The sequence below is a fragment of the Pseudozyma flocculosa genome (assembly GCF_000417875.1).
Source record: "Pseudozyma flocculosa PF-1 unplaced genomic scaffold scaffold00021, whole genome shotgun sequence".
Classification (NCBI taxonomy): Eukaryota; Fungi; Basidiomycota; class Ustilaginomycetes; order Ustilaginales; family Ustilaginaceae; genus Pseudozyma; species Pseudozyma flocculosa.
Window position 1 is genome coordinate 389,612 of NW_006920889.1, and position 14,079 is coordinate 403,690.

Genomic DNA, 14,079 nt, shown 5'->3' on the forward strand with positions numbered 1-14,079 from the left:
GGCGAGGGCAGATGACCCAGCCTGCTGCGCCGGCCACAGCGCGTGCTGCTGTCGCAAGCAGAGGAAGCCAAAGAGGCGAGCGTTCTATGCAGGCGCGTGTGTGCTGGCGGTCGGTGGGTCGGTCGACGACGACGACGACGGGGAATGCCAGCTGGAAGAGGCCCAGGAACGTCTATAGAGCGACAGATGCCCCCTACAAGCGAGGCGAGGCGAGGCGAGGCCTGGCAGGCCAAGTCGCTGGCTCCTTTCAGCCAGAGAAGCGCAAGCGCCGTCGGCTGGCGGGCAGGCTAGACTAGAGCTGGGCTGGGCTCGGCGAGGGAGAGGTCTGGTAGGGTCCAGCCCGCCCGCTCGCCCGCCGCTTTGATGGCTTGGCTTGGCTTGCTGGCTTGCTTGCTTGCTTGCTTGCGGCCCCGCCGGCAGCTGCAGCCCGCGACCCTATGCCATCTCCGCGGCACACCGACCGGTAGGCAGGAGGCCCACAGGTGGAGGCCGTCGCTCGCTGTCGCCTCATCGGGCTGAGGCAGGCCTTTCGCGCCAATCGGGCCCTGAAAAAGCGGCAGGCTTGGCCTGGCCGCCCAGCTCGAAAACATCCACCCAGATGGCAGTCAAGCGAGGGCGGCCCACGACAGCGTCCAGCTGCACACAACCAACACCACCACCACCACCACCACCACGCGTCCAATCCTTCGTCAGGCGTCCGGCCTCGTCAAGATACCCCTGCCCGCATTCAAGACAGAAGCTCTCAAGAACCCGCTCGCTCCACGCACAACAGGCAGCTGGGCAGCCCAGGATGATGACCAGGTCGGGCTCGGCACGGCTCAGCGCAGGGGGCCAGCAGCCCCCTCAGACCGGGTCCAGCCCATTCAGAGACGCCTTGACCAACGTCGGCGCACCTTCGCCCAGATCGGTGCGGTGGGGAGACGCTGCGGCAACACAGGGGCCCTCCACTCCTGCCCCCTTGGCCGCCAGCGCGCTCGCACCACGACAACCTACCACGCCCTTTCAACAACACCTCCAGCAGCGGCAGCCGCATCAACACCAGCAGCAACAGCAACAGCGCACCGTCAGCACACCGCAAACTCCGCACACTCCGCAGCGAGGCGCTGTACAGCACTCTACCACGCCGCAGCCGACATCCACTGCCACCACACCGGCCAAGGTCGCATCCACGCTCGCCCCCTCGTCCGGCTCGGTTGTCGCTTCGTCGTCCGTCTCGCTCTCGAGGCGTCTGAGGTGGAACGGCACCGCCCTCGCCATCCTCTGGCTCCTACCTGCCGTGTCCAGCAAGCCGACAGATGCCTACTGGGCCCTGCTCGACTCCGTATACCACACCTTTGGCGGATCGGTGGATGAGAAGCTCGATGCCGTGCTGGGCTGGATCTGTGAGTAACCTCCACGCCATCGTCGATTCCCTACCCGGAACAGCAGTAGCGCTGACCCACCCCACCATAATCGACCTCCCTACTCTCCGCCGCCTCTCAACAGCTTGGGCCACCTCGATCGTACTGCTCTTCAACCTGATCGAGGCCGCCGTCTTGCAGAAGCGCTCTGCCTCGCCCGCGCTAATACTGGCCCAGAAACCAGCGCAAGGGCAGCAGCTACAGCCTGGTACCCCGTCGGCAGGTCCCGCGACGCCGCGCAACTTTGGCATCGGCCTCGTCCAGTTCAACCAGGCCAAGGGCTCGCCCAAGACGCGCCCGTCGTCGATCGGCGCCGCATCGCCCCTCTCTGCCGGCCGCATGCGCGCCCCATCGGCGTCGACGTCGCCGCACAAGACCATGGCACCCGGTACGCCGACGCAGGACTACTCGCGGTTCTCGCCCGCAGCATCGGCGTTTGCGGGCGGCACCTCGGGCGTCGCGGGGAGCTTCGGTGCCTCGACGCCCTCGCCCTTTAACCGATCTTCGCCGACGGCAGCGATGCGCTCCTCGCCGGGTATCGGTCAGAGCTCCCCGATGGGCTTGCGTGCGTCGCCGTCGCCCGCGACGGCGCTGGGACCGTCGTCGAGCCCGCTGGCGGCGTACCGGGCGAGGAACGCGAGCGGCCGGACCAGCCTGGCACGCAGTGCGTCGAGCGCGTTTGCCGCCGACGAAGACGATGGCGTCGACGACGACGACGACGCGCGAGAGGCCATGGGCGACGACAGCTTCGAGGTCGAGCGGGCGCTCCGGTCGCTCAGCCAGGGCCTGGTGGGAAGCGGGCCCTGAGCGAGGACAGGAAGAGAGGCTAGGCGGAGTCGAGGGAGGACACGGATAGACTCGTCGGCGGTGGAAAGGGGGAGAGGCTACCATCTAGATTGCAATTTCCACGTCGATCCCGAGGCGGTGCGGGTCTCAGCGCGACCTCGGTTCACTCCTGGCCCGGCCGATGCTACTGCTGCTGGTCGATGGCTTCCTTGATCTTTCCAAAGATTTCGACAAACGCCTCGCTGTCCTGAGCACCGCCGACTTCGGCCCTGACCCTCTTTCCTTCCGGTTGGCCGGCCTCGATTTCAAAGTGGGGCACGCCCGAGATGCCCTTGAGTCTGGCCTCGTGGAACTTTTTTTCGACTTCGGGCAGGAGCTCCTTTGATTCGAGGAAGGACCTCGCGGCGTCGGTGGATGCAAAGACGCCGGCGCCCACGGGGGGAGGGCCGGAGAGGGAGGCGAGGGTGTCGATGTCGCCTGGGTCGCCCTCTTGCTCGAAGTAGGAGTGGAAGAGTTTTTCGATGAGCGCGAGCTGTAGCTTGGATCCGCCCTCGAGGTAGGATTTGGAGAGGAGGCGGTGCGAGAGGAGCGTGGATCGGATCGGACCGCCGTAGGAGCTGCGCGAGGCCGTGATCCCGGGGGCGGGGCGATACGAGACAGGTGTGGCAAGGCAAGGCAAGGCAAGGCAAGGCAAGGCAAGGCAAGGCAAGGCAAGGCAAGGCAAGGCAAGGCAAGGCAAGGCAAGGCAAGGCAAGGCAAGGCAAGGCAAGGCAAGGCAAGGTAGGGGTCAATACACGCTCGTTCCCGCACCGGGAGGTCAGACGGACGACTCACAAGTGAATGCCGCACTCGAGACCGCGACCCTTCATCATCTCGACCATTCCATCGGTCCTAGCGCCAAACTTGGCCCTGTACCGCTCCAACTTGGATTCGGGCCTGTCGACCGGGAGGGTGGGGTCGAGCTGGAAGGGGAGGTACTCGATGTCGACGTCGAAGGCCTTGGACTGGACGACGGGCGACGTGGCGAGCGCGCGCTGCAGCTTGCGCAGCCCGATGAAGCAGAACGGACAGATTGTATCCGACGTCACCTTGATCCGGAGCGGGATGGGCGTCGTCATCGTGGAGCGGTGGTAGCGGTGGTGACGGTGGTGGTGGTGGCGGCGGCAAATTGGTGCTGGTGCGGGATGGATGGATGGATGGATGGAAGGCCGGAGGAGGAAGAAGAGATGGGATGGAAGCAAGGCGAAGATGGCGAAGAACGCTGGACGCCTTCGGGGTTAAGCAGGCTGGCGGGTGCCCGCCTCCTCCACCCTGGCCTGGCCGGGCCTGGCCCAGCCTGTCACTTTGGCATCGGACCAAGACGGCCGAGATCCGGGCTGGGCCTGAACGCCTTGCCTTGCCTGCCAGGCCTGCTTTCACACGGGCCCCAGCCCTGGCGCATGCCAGACGAGGGGACCCTGTCTTGCTCGACCTACCTGAGCCTCTTCTTCCAAACACGACATCCTCACCGTCACCACCAGCACCAGCACCACCGCCTCCTCTTCCCCATCCCCCCTTCCCTCTCTCACCACGAGCCGACGGGAATGACATCCTACCGCCCCGCCACCCCACCGCCAGAAGGCTACTGGGGTCCCATAACCTCATCGCTCTTCTGGTGCGAGGAAAAGTACCGCTGGAGCCGGTACGTGGCCGAGCCGGCCAATACGCTGTCGAACCTCTTTTTCGTCGTCGTCGCCCTCTACGGCGTAGCTCGCACGCGCGGACAGCGCCTGCCGTTGCGCTTCGTCCTCGCCCATTTTGGCGTCGCGTTCGTTGGCGTCGGATCGACCCTGTTCCACGCCACGCTAAAGAGGGAGATGCAGCTCCTCGATGTGAGTCGTCTCCTGTCCCGCACGGCCGTCGGTGCTGCTTCGCTGCGGCCTGCTCACCTGAGCCCCTCCTCCCCCTCCCCCTCCCCCCTCCCTCCCCTCTGCGCGGCACCACGCAGGAACTACCGATGATCTACACTTCGGCACTGCTCACCTACGCCGTCCTCGAGACGTCACCAGGCTACCGCAGCCGCACCTTTCCCATCCTCCTCGCCCTCTTCCTCCTCGCCCTCGTATCGAGCATCACATGGACATACCTGCACAACCAGGACCCCGTCTTCCACCAGGTCGCATTCGCCACCCTCCTCCTCTCCTCGACCTTCCGCGAGTGGTACCTCCTCCACCACCCTTCCTCCCCCCTCTCCTCGTCCTCCTCGTCGTCGTCGTCATCGCCCCTCATCAACCAGAGGAAGAGGGAAATCACCTCGCTCAACGCAAAGGGCGCCATCATCTTTGCCCTCGGCTTCGTCATCTGGAACATCGACAACCTCTTTTGCGCACAGCTCACGGCGTGGCGCCACGCCATCGGATACCCGGCCGCGTGGGCGCTCCAAGGCCACGCGTGGTGGCACCTCTTTACCGGTTACGGCTCCTACTGCCTCAACGTCGCTTCCACGGTGAGTCGCGTGCCGCGCATCCGGCCCTCCTTCTCTTCTCGCTGACCGACGGACGGACTGATCCCCTCCACACCGCCGCCACCGCCCTCTAATTCCAATCCGACCGCACAGCAACTCGTCGTCTCGGTCAAGGAGCACCCCGAAAACGTCCGGCTGGTCCCGGGCTTCCTGCCTTATGTCGAGCGCGTCAGGCCCTTTGACGAGGGCGCGCCACGCCAAGCGGACACCAAGAAGCGGTCTTGAAGATGCGTGCGACGGTCTCTGCTCAATTGCTTGCTGCCCCGCCCTGCTAGATTGCTTGCCATGCTCTCGTTTCGCTTCGTCGCAAGAAGAATGCAACCGTCATTGGGTATAAAAGTTCTAGCCGCCCCGCTGCGCGCATCGCGGTCCGCTCGAGAGCCTTCAAGTCCGACCGGCCGTGCCTCAGCTGGTCGCTTCGCCGTCGTTGTTGTATGCCGCTGCCGATTGCTGTCTCTGCAGCGTCGCCGCCGAGTCGTGCGCCGCGCCCGCAGCGCCAGCACCGATCGACTGGCCGCCTGCGCCCTGCAGCACGCCCGAGTACCACGAGTCCTCGTCGTCCTGGAAGCCCAGGTGGAAGCCTCCGAGCGCGTCGTTGGGATCCGTCCCCGGCGGGACCAGGCCGCGATTGCGGTACGTCGATCCCGGCCGATGCCGCGCGGATATCGCGGGCGCAGACGTCGTGCTGGCCGTGCTGCTCGACAGCGGTGGCGGGCCGCGCGCGACGTACGAGGGTATCGTCGTGGGGATCGTGATGCGGTGGGGAGACGGGGTTGCGGCGACGATGGCGGCGGTCGGTGCCGATGTTGGTGTTGGTGCGGGCGCCGGCGCCGGCACCGATGCTGGCGACGATGTTGCGCCCGTCGCAGGGTAGGACGGCGTCGAGGATGCGTGGGACGAGCTCAGGAAGGATGGGATTCGGTGGTGGGCTAGCGTTGGGCGTGACGACGACGAGGGCGATCTGGGTGGAGACGACGCCGATACCGTCGGAGAGGCCGGATGGTCGATCGGGTCGATGTCGGCATGAGGAGCGGCTGCGTTGAGTGCTGCGCCTCCATGGCCGGCCTTGTACGGGGCCATTGTGCGACCGGCAGCAGCCTCTGCGATGGCGGTCGAGGACCTCATCCTCTCGAGCTGCGGCCTAGCGGGCTGTGCATCGCACGGATCGCCCTGCTCGGTGCCAGAGGACGGGGCGGCTCCTTGGACGAGGGCGACTTCGATGGCCGCTCGCCTCAGCTTGGACCGCCTCCATGCCGCCCTGTACCTCGTCGTTTCGGCCTGCCAGGAGGCGTCGTCGTCGTCATCATCGTCGCCGTCGTCGTCATTGTCGTCGCCATGGTTGCCACGGTGCCGGCAGCGACGGTACGAGTCTACGAGGGCGGGTGAGACGTCGTGGGAGAGGTGCTGCACGCAGAATCCGAGGAGGGTCTCGAGGGCGTCGACCTGGGCCTCGAGCTTCTGGCGGATGCCCTGGACGGGCCCGCGCTTGCGCTCCGGGCGCTGGTAGGTGCATGGTATCGAGAGGCGGCGGCAGATGGAGCAGACGGGGTGCAGGCCGTCGCACTTGTCCTTGCGGCTGTGTGGGTGGAAGGAGCGGGCGGTTGGATAGGGAAGAGAGGCGGTGTCAGAGTAGGGTGTGGCATGCGAGGGATGGAGAGGGGAGTCTCACGTGAAGCACTGGTCGCAGGCCCTCGAGACCCTCTTGCGCTTCCGTGCGGCGCCGCTGCCGTCTGTTGCGGGTGCGGTCGGTGTTGCGCCGGGCAGCTTTTGCGCAGTGGGCGGTGATGAGGAAGACGATGACGACGACGAGGCGGTGGGTGCCATCGAGTCTGGGTCGAGGGGGGTATTGAGGCGGGCGGCGGTGGTGGTGGTGGTGGTCGTTTGGGTGAAGGAAGTGAGCCCTGGCCCTCGCCCTCGCCTTGGCCCTCGCCCTGGTCCTTTCCCCGCGTCGAGTCCGAGGCAAGTCTAAAAAGTCGAGCTTTAGCCCTTTCCCCCCACTTCGGCTTGGAGCAGCCGCGCCCTCGTTTGCCGGCATGCAGGTGGTGGGGCAGCAGCCGCGTTGGCCGAGGCGCAAGGGCGCTCAGACCAGCTGCAGCGTGCGGCAGGCTTGTTGCGGGTGAGGGCCAGCGACAGCTGAATCGTCAACGACCCAAAGTCAAGAGCAGCAGCAGCAGCAGCAGCAGCAGCAGCAGCGAGATGCATGCATATGCTGCCCAGACGAGGTCGAGGTGGAGGCCGGATACAGTCAGTCGACTGGCGTGCGTGGCAAGATGATGGGACGGTTTCGTGGTGGTGGCAACTAACCTCCCTGCCTCTCCCTTGGCCTTTCGTCGACCCGGCCTCTGCTCCTGCCACCACCACCGCCCCCCACCGCTCAGACCGCCACATACTCCGTACGCACCCCTGCCACCGCTATCACTACGGCCACCAACCGCCATGACTTCTGCCACCGCAGCCCCCCTCGCCCACCTCGAGGCCCACTCGCTCTTCTCCGTCGACGGCCTCGTCGTCGTCATCACGGGCGGATCAGCCGGCCTCGGCCTCTACTCGGCCCACACCCTCGCACACAACGGCGCCACCGTCTACATCCTCGGCCGCGACCCAAACCGCCTCGACGACGTCGTCTCGGCCTTTCCCAAGCTCGCCTCGGGCCGCACCGGAGCACCCCGCGGCCGCATCGAGGGCGTGCAGGCAGACACAACCGACAAGCAGAGCCTCGCAGACGCCGTCGCCGCCATCCGCCAAAAGCAGCCCGCGGGCATCGACGCCCTCATCTGCAACGCCGGCATCGGCGGTCGCTTCCTCCAGTCCTACGGCACCGACAGCGTCTCGACCGACCCCTCGCGCTTCGACGACATGCTCGCCGAGCTCTCGTCGTTTTCCTTCCAAGAGGCCCAGCGCGTCCTCGACGTAAACATCCTCGGCACCTACTTTACCGCCCTCGCCTTCCTCCCGCTCCTCAAGAAGCGCGCAGACGCCTACCTCGACCAGGCTGCGGGTAACCGGGGCGCCGTCGCCTACTCGCCCCAGGTCATCCTCACCAGCTCCAACGCCGCGTGGGCAAAGACGCCCATCCTCAACCCCATCTACAACATCTCAAAGACGGCCTGCTCCCACCTCGCAAAGATGCTCAGCACCTTGCTCGCAGAGACCAACATAAGAGGTGCGTCGGTCGATGTGCCCCGCGTGTGCGCCCATCCCCGAGGTCTGTTCGGTCCCTGACGCCGATTCCGTGCCATTGCCCTCTTTTGCTACTCCCAACTCCTTCCAGTCAACACGCTCGAGCCGGGCCTGTACCCGTCGGACCTCACATCAAACGAGGCAAAGGACCCCGTCACGGGCCACAGCACCCTCTCGCACACCAACGGCGCCGACATCCCGGCGGGCCGGTGTGGACGCCCCGCCGAGCACGGCGCCACCGTCCTCTACCTCGTCTCGCGCGCCGCCCTCTTTGCCAACGGCGCCACCCTCCGCATCGACGGCGGCGCCCTCAACAGGGTGAGTAACAGGGGGACGCGGTGCATTCCATCGCAGACAGGGCGTGGTGCTGACTGTTCGAGCATGCGACTTTCGACGTTCAGATCCCCGGCGCCGACTGAGAGTGGTCCGAGCGGACGCGGGCAGGAGCATGTCGCGGTACTAGGGAATTCCACTTTGTCTTCATCATATTTGCTGGCGGCAAGGTATCTGGGCCCGACGTGGGGCGAAGAGGGGCTACATGCGGGGTGCGTGGCGAGTATGCTCGCACGCTCAGGCCTTGTGGACGCGGCCGGCCAGCTGGATCTCGTCCGAGGTGAGGATGACGAGCTTGCCGGGGCTGGCGGCATGGCCGCTGATGGCAGCCTTGGCCGTCTCGGCCTGCGGTCACGGGAAAAGAGGGAAGACGACGAGGGAGAGAGGGACGAGGTCAGTATGGGATGACCGTGCGATGGGGCAAGCGCCGCGCCGCCGACGCGACTCACGAGCGCCTTGACCTTGCCGTCGGCCTTGAAGTAGCGGATCTCCTCGGGGACGACGTCGAGGAGGACGACGCGCGGGTCGTCGTGGTCGCCCGTGTGCTTTCCGTCCTTCTTGTCGTCGAACCAGGCCTTGAGGCTGGAGCTCCAGTGCTTCTTGATCTTGGACTGGTCGCGGTTGATCTGGGCGCGGCCCGAGATGCTGACCCAGTCGGTCGTCTTGGGGTCGTAGTAGGACACGTTGACCTGGGGCTCGGACTGGATGTCGTCCGTCTTGCCCGAGTCGGTGTTGAAAAAGAAGCTGAACACGAGTCCCTCGGTCGTCGAGGGCGCCATGGCGCGCGACGCCAGCTGGCCGCTGGGCGCGCGCGTCGTCAGCATGGCCGTGCCCACCTTTTTGGTGATCTCGAGCAGGCCGTCGATCTTGTCCTGCGTCGTCAGGCCCGCCGACGAGGCGTTCTTGGCGGCATTCTGCGCCGTGGGGTCGTGGGTCTGTGCGTTGGTCGACATGGCGGGCGGTGTCGAGGAAAGTTGAGAAAGGGGCGAGCGGGGCGTGGCTGGGTGGCTTGTTGTGTGGGTGGTTGATTCGACTCGGTTGACGGTGGTGGTAGTGGTGGCGTCGAGGGCGGTCAGGAGGTGGCGAGCCCCGCCGTGTATATATGGATTCTCTGGATCTGGCCGGCGCCAAGGCCAAGAGGAAGCCTACGCTGCCTGCTTGGAGGAGCGGTGCGGGCGAGAGATCGAGGGGCAGGCCCCGGTGGCCGCCTCATCCAGCTGCCGGATCGCATCATCTTCCGCCTGGCTGGCTCGTCAGGCTGCATCCCCGGGCGAGCAGCCAGGCAGGCCTGCCAGGCCAAGCAAGCAAAGGACCCTCGCTCGTTAGGCTGGGCTGGCCTGACCGCCCTCGCTCGCTCAGCCAAGATCTCCTTGGCTGCTGCTGGCCTCGACGTGGATGTGGAGGTTGTCGGTCGACGGACGTCTCTGCACCGCCACCAACCATCAAAGCCCCGCCGTCTACCCTGCCCGCGACCACGACAACCACGCTCACATGCATGCGATCCCCATCCGCCGCCTGCTCTGTCGATCTGTAGGCGCTCGCGAGAGCACAGCCAGCTGGCGGCTCGAAGGCACCGTGCGTACCATCTCCCCGGCCTCCGGCGACCTTTCGCGGCTCGCAAAGCGCCAGCCGGGCTGGCAGGCAGGGGCAGGCGGCACCTCGCCGCCTCCGCACGCAACGACGTGGCGGGGTGATGGCCCAAGCAAAAGCACCGTACGTACCGTGCCGCGCCTCACTCATGCAGGGTCCCGCCTGCCTGCTTCTGCGCGGCGGAAGCCTGTGACGTCAAAGTCCACCCCGAGTGACTGCAGGCCAGGTCAGGCCAGGCCAGATCGACGCCCGATGCAAAATTGCAGAAACTCGCCGCTTCATTCGGCCGTGTTTCTCGCCTGTGTGCTGGCTTTGGCAGGTCTAGCCAGCCCTGCTAGGCCTGCCTCCCAGAGCCCTCGCAACCGAGAGCCTCAGCAAGGTCGACGGGTCGCCATCGCAACGCCACCCCTCTTCCCATCCCCATTCCGATTCGACGCCGAGGAGGAGGTGGATCGGTCCGTCAGACCCATGCTGCGCCAGCTCCCGATGGGCGATACTGGTCGCATCACTTGGCAGCACATCCTCCAGCGCCCGGCTGTGTCCGAGGCAGGCATGAGGGATCGACACGCTAGATGTTTGGACGCCCCATCACTCGGCCTCTCGTCCACAGACATCAGCCGCTGTCTGAGGGTCGAAGGATCGATCAGTACGGACGGCGTTGCGGCGAAAGTACGACTTACAGAACTCCTCGGGTCGAGGCACGGGCGAGATACGGCTCTTCGACGACGGAGCGGGTGATGACGACGTCGAGCCGTGAGCTGACAAGCTCGGCGAAGACGACATGGAGAACAATGTGCTCCTCGACCCGGGCGAGAAGAACCTGGTGTCGGGCATGCAGATGTTGTCGACGGCGGAGCGGCCCGCCCTTTACGACTACAGCAAGCGCCGGCGCGCCTTCGACGTGCGAACGACAAGGTACAAAGACATCCGCGGGTCTATCACGACGGAGGCGGTGCGACGAACCAAGGAGGACCTGCGTCAAGGTCGCTGCAAGACGCTCCGGCCAGGCGCCTTCGAGGACTACCTGCGGCGCTGTGGGCGTAACGGGGCAAGCATGTCGAAGGACCACGCCACGACTCTGGCACGCGGCTCCGGGCTGCCAGTGCACCGAAGGCTGCGCCTCTCGGCCTACATGCGTGATGAGCTTGCCGGTAAGGTGCTCACCGACGATCTCTAGGATCGGTTCGGCAGGGACGTCAAGGTCCTCATCGAAAACTGGGCCGACGGGCCGGGCCGTGCGCCATCAAGGTCAAAGGGGCTGCGTCGAGGCCTCTGGCACAACGCCATACCCGTGCACCTCCTAGACGAGTGGGGCAACGTCGAAGCGCTGTCCAACCTGTATCCATAGGAGCCTGACGGCGTGTCCGCCCGGATCCCCGCGACCTGGCGAGGATGGTCGGCGTGTGGCCAATCCAGCAGTGCAGTCAATGCACTGTCCGCCCCTCGCCGACCAGGATAAAGCCGCGACGTTGGCAGCGCGACATTACCGCGCTCCTGGACATGCGCACGATCTTGCTGGCATCGGCACGACGCCAGCCGTGACCGGAGCATCTCAGGAGGCTCTGCCAGGGCCGACGCCGACGCCGACGTAGACGTGGCGCACACGCACCTTGAAGCGACCAATCGCGCGTCATGTCAAGATAACGCGAGTCCCCTGCAAGCTCCTGCCAGCGTTCAGCGGGACGAGGCGCTCAATCGCCGTCTGTTCCGCCTTTCTCTCATCTCGCAGGAACGGCAAGGGGTCGTAGCGCGGCGGTCGCGCGTTGTCTGTGCGCGGGCCCTGCATTGATGGAAGTCTCTGTGAGGGCAGCGCAGATCGGCATATGGCCTCGAGCTTCATGACCCGAATGCGAAGCTTCCGAATGGTCCGGGAGCGTTGATGGTCGGATCTGAGCAGTGATGGACCCGAGGATTGGCGGGAGCATCGAGGATCGATCAGATGACGAGTGGCCGTCTGCAGCGAGCAGGAGCGTTCCAAAGACTACGATAGACCGATGGGCTGTTGTGCAAGCACGGCAAGGGCGATGGTGGCCGGAGGCGAGTCCGGTCGTGGAAGCGCTGGCTTCGGGAGAAACGGGGGCTCGCTGCTCCACACGGACAGGTCATGAGCGGGCGCTGGCCACTTCGAGCATGACAGCGCCTGTCAATCCACCCTGGTCAACGTATTCGCCCTGACTTTCGTCGGCCATTGGCAAAAGCAAAAGCTTACTCCCGGCCGGGGAATCGAACCCCGGTCTCAGCAGAACATCGTCGCCTCCTCCTCGGGGAGCGTTGACTGGGATGAAAGTGCCGTATCTTGACCACTAGACGAGCTGGGACGGGCTGCGTGAAGAAAACGTACCGCATCGCGGTATATATGCAGATTTCGGCGGTGTCGCCAGTGCGTTTGAGACTTTGCAAGGCGCTCTCCGATCGAGCCGATGGAGAAGCAAGGGCCCTAGACGTTGGTGCCAAGCCCTTGCAACGACGGTCCTTGGCTTTGTTGCTGAGGGCGCTGATCCTCTCCGACGACGACGACGGCGGCGGCAAAGGGACCGACCGTCCGCCCGACCGAGCTTCCGTGTTCCGACTTGACCTGCCTGGCGTCGGGGGGGAGGGCCTTTGTAATCGCCGCGCGCGTGGGCTGGAATTTCCGTCTGCCTCTGTTCGGCCTGCCACAGGTAAGGGCGGGGCGGCGGTGCGGCGGGGCACTCTCGCTTGAATTTTTTTCTTCGTTCTGTTTTTCTTCTTCGGCCGCCCGCGCGCCATTTTGGCCGGATTCTAGGTGGCGGCCAGCAGCGACGACGGCGGCGTGCTGAGCTGCAAGAAGTGGGTCTGTGTGTGACGAGCGTGGCGTGGCATGGCCAGGGCGGCGGCGTATCACAGACAGGTAGAGAGCAAGCGCAAAGCGGCGTGCAAACGGGGCGTCGCGGCGAGCAGGGGGGCGAACGGGCGGCAAAAGAAGGAGGCCCGGCCAGGCGAGGGGGGGCCTGCTTGGATCGTCGTGTGCGCCCGCCTGTGGCCGCATTTTGGCAGGGCGGCCGGCAGGGCAGGGCAGGGCAGGGCAGGGCCAGCCTTGGGCTGGGCGGGTTTGGCTGGCTGGCTGAATTTGGCTGGGCTGGCTGGCTGGCTGACCGACCGACCGACCGTCCGTCTGTCCGTCATCGCTACGCCCTCTCCTTCCGCCTCCATCGCTGTCCCTTTCCCCCCTTCCCTTTCCACAAACCTCTGACCCACTCCGAGGTTGTTTTCCATCGCAACCTCTTCCTTCCCCTCCCTCGTTCTATTCTGCTTCCTTCGACCCTTCGACCGAAGACAGACACCGAGAGCCAGAGAGCAAGGTCCAATCGCCTTCTTTCTCGCCCGCCCGCCCGACCGACTCCGACAGCCTCGCAGGTTTTCGTCGAGCTACCGTCCGTTTCCGCGCACCAGAGGCTTCAGCCGACGCTTGGCCGGACTGACGACTTTCTTTGCGTCCCGACACGAACTTTGAAACGACCCCTGCTGCCGGCTCCGTTTCGCTAGGTTCGATCGCGCCGCCCGCCACCCGCCTTTGCTCGACGCTGCCGCTGCCGCTGCCGCCACCTCTGCCCTCCTCCGCGATCCGCCACCCGCCCACGATTTCCCAGCCGAGCGGCGTAGATGCTGCTGAGGTGAACATCGCAACCCCGCCGATGTCGACAGAATCAAATCCAGCGGGCAGCATTCAGAACGCCAGCGCTGGTAGTGTCAATGGGGATGCCGCCTCCCACTCCCGCCGCCAGTCGGCCGTGAGCCTGCCCAAGGGCGCCAACAGCGGCTCCCGTGCCGGTGAGTGCCGAGTCTGCCGCCATGGCAAGCGCATCCCGACGTCGTCGCCGCCACCGTCGACTGACAATGCCATCCTCTTGCCCTCCTCTTGCCATCCTCTTGCCATCCTCTGGCTCTGCAATTGTCCCGCTCTGGCTTCGTCCATACCCCCGTCCTCTGACGACAGGCCAAGCCATCAACTTTGGCTCGGTCCACGACCAGAACGCCATGCTCTCGTCTTCGCCTGCGGTGCAGCCCAGCTCTGGGCAGCATCTCGGTGGCGAGAAGCCGACCGTGTTCGGCTCGGTGACTGCGCACGACTCCGAGTCCAAGAAGACGACCATCGGCTTCGCCAGCGGCAAGGGCGATGGCGCTGCCGGCCCCGCTGCCGCAACGGGAGCGGCTCCGCGTAGCCTCGACTTCCAGAAGCTCTTCCAGGGCTCGGGCTCGCCTGCGCAGCCGGCGGGCAACGCCGCTGCCGGTACGGGATCCGGCTCGCCGCAGGCGCAGGCCGCCTCT

At 65.7% G+C, this 14,079-nt stretch overlaps 8 protein-coding genes across 8 annotated transcripts in view; 5 read left to right on the forward strand and 3 right to left on the reverse strand.

The window, feature by feature from the left end:
* Positions 1-790: 790 nt before the first annotated feature.
* Positions 791-2,207, forward strand: PFL1_05741 (uncharacterized protein; the record flags this gene model as incomplete). The annotated part of the gene is made up of 2 exons (XM_007883276.1): positions 791-1,382; positions 1,486-2,207. The coding sequence occupies 2 exons, from the start codon at positions 791-793 to the stop codon at positions 2,205-2,207; spliced, it is 1,314 nt and encodes a 437-aa protein (XP_007881467.1).
* A 163-nt stretch (positions 2,208-2,370) lies between these two features.
* Positions 2,371-3,304, reverse strand: PFL1_05742 (uncharacterized protein; the record flags this gene model as incomplete). Its single annotated transcript, XM_007883277.1, has 2 exons — positions 2,371-2,803; positions 3,021-3,304. The coding sequence occupies 2 exons, from the start codon at positions 3,302-3,304 to the stop codon at positions 2,371-2,373; spliced, it is 717 nt and encodes a 238-aa protein (XP_007881468.1).
* Positions 3,305-3,769: 465 nt separating this feature from the next.
* Positions 3,770-4,914, forward strand: PFL1_05743 (uncharacterized protein; the record flags this gene model as incomplete). Its single annotated transcript, XM_007883278.1, has 3 exons — positions 3,770-4,057; positions 4,174-4,671; positions 4,783-4,914. The coding sequence occupies 3 exons, from the start codon at positions 3,770-3,772 to the stop codon at positions 4,912-4,914; spliced, it is 918 nt and encodes a 305-aa protein (XP_007881469.1).
* Positions 4,915-5,094: 180 nt separating this feature from the next.
* On the reverse strand, positions 5,095-6,513 carry PFL1_05744 (uncharacterized protein; the record flags this gene model as incomplete). Its single annotated transcript, XM_007883279.1, has 2 exons — positions 5,095-6,265; positions 6,359-6,513. The coding sequence occupies 2 exons, from the start codon at positions 6,511-6,513 to the stop codon at positions 5,095-5,097; spliced, it is 1,326 nt and encodes a 441-aa protein (XP_007881470.1).
* Positions 6,514-7,125: 612 nt separating this feature from the next.
* PFL1_05745 (uncharacterized protein) lies at positions 7,126-8,288 on the forward strand (the record flags this gene model as incomplete). Its single annotated transcript, XM_007883280.1, has 3 exons — positions 7,126-7,852; positions 7,961-8,187; positions 8,271-8,288. 3 exons carry the CDS (start codon positions 7,126-7,128, stop codon positions 8,286-8,288), a joined length of 972 nt encoding a protein of 323 aa, XP_007881471.1.
* A 151-nt stretch (positions 8,289-8,439) lies between these two features.
* PFL1_05746 (uncharacterized protein) lies at positions 8,440-9,155 on the reverse strand (the record flags this gene model as incomplete). Its single annotated transcript, XM_007883281.1, has 2 exons — positions 8,440-8,547; positions 8,652-9,155. The coding sequence occupies 2 exons, from the start codon at positions 9,153-9,155 to the stop codon at positions 8,440-8,442; spliced, it is 612 nt and encodes a 203-aa protein (XP_007881472.1).
* A 1,209-nt stretch (positions 9,156-10,364) lies between these two features.
* On the forward strand, positions 10,365-11,096 carry PFL1_05747 (uncharacterized protein; the record flags this gene model as incomplete). The annotated part of the gene is made up of 1 exon (XM_007883282.1): positions 10,365-11,096. One exon carries the CDS (start codon positions 10,365-10,367, stop codon positions 11,094-11,096), a length of 732 nt encoding a protein of 243 aa, XP_007881473.1.
* Positions 11,097-13,445: 2,349 nt separating this feature from the next.
* Positions 13,446-14,079, forward strand: part of PFL1_06938 (uncharacterized protein) — a gene marked incomplete at both ends in the record, with an annotated part of 5,702 nt that continues 5,068 nt past the window's right edge. The window contains 2 exons of the mRNA XM_007883331.1: positions 13,446-13,581; positions 13,748-13,866. Of these exons, the coding sequence (XP_007881522.1) occupies positions 13,446-13,581; positions 13,748-13,866 (255 nt within the window). The remainder of the gene's footprint in view (positions 13,582-13,747; positions 13,867-14,079) is intronic.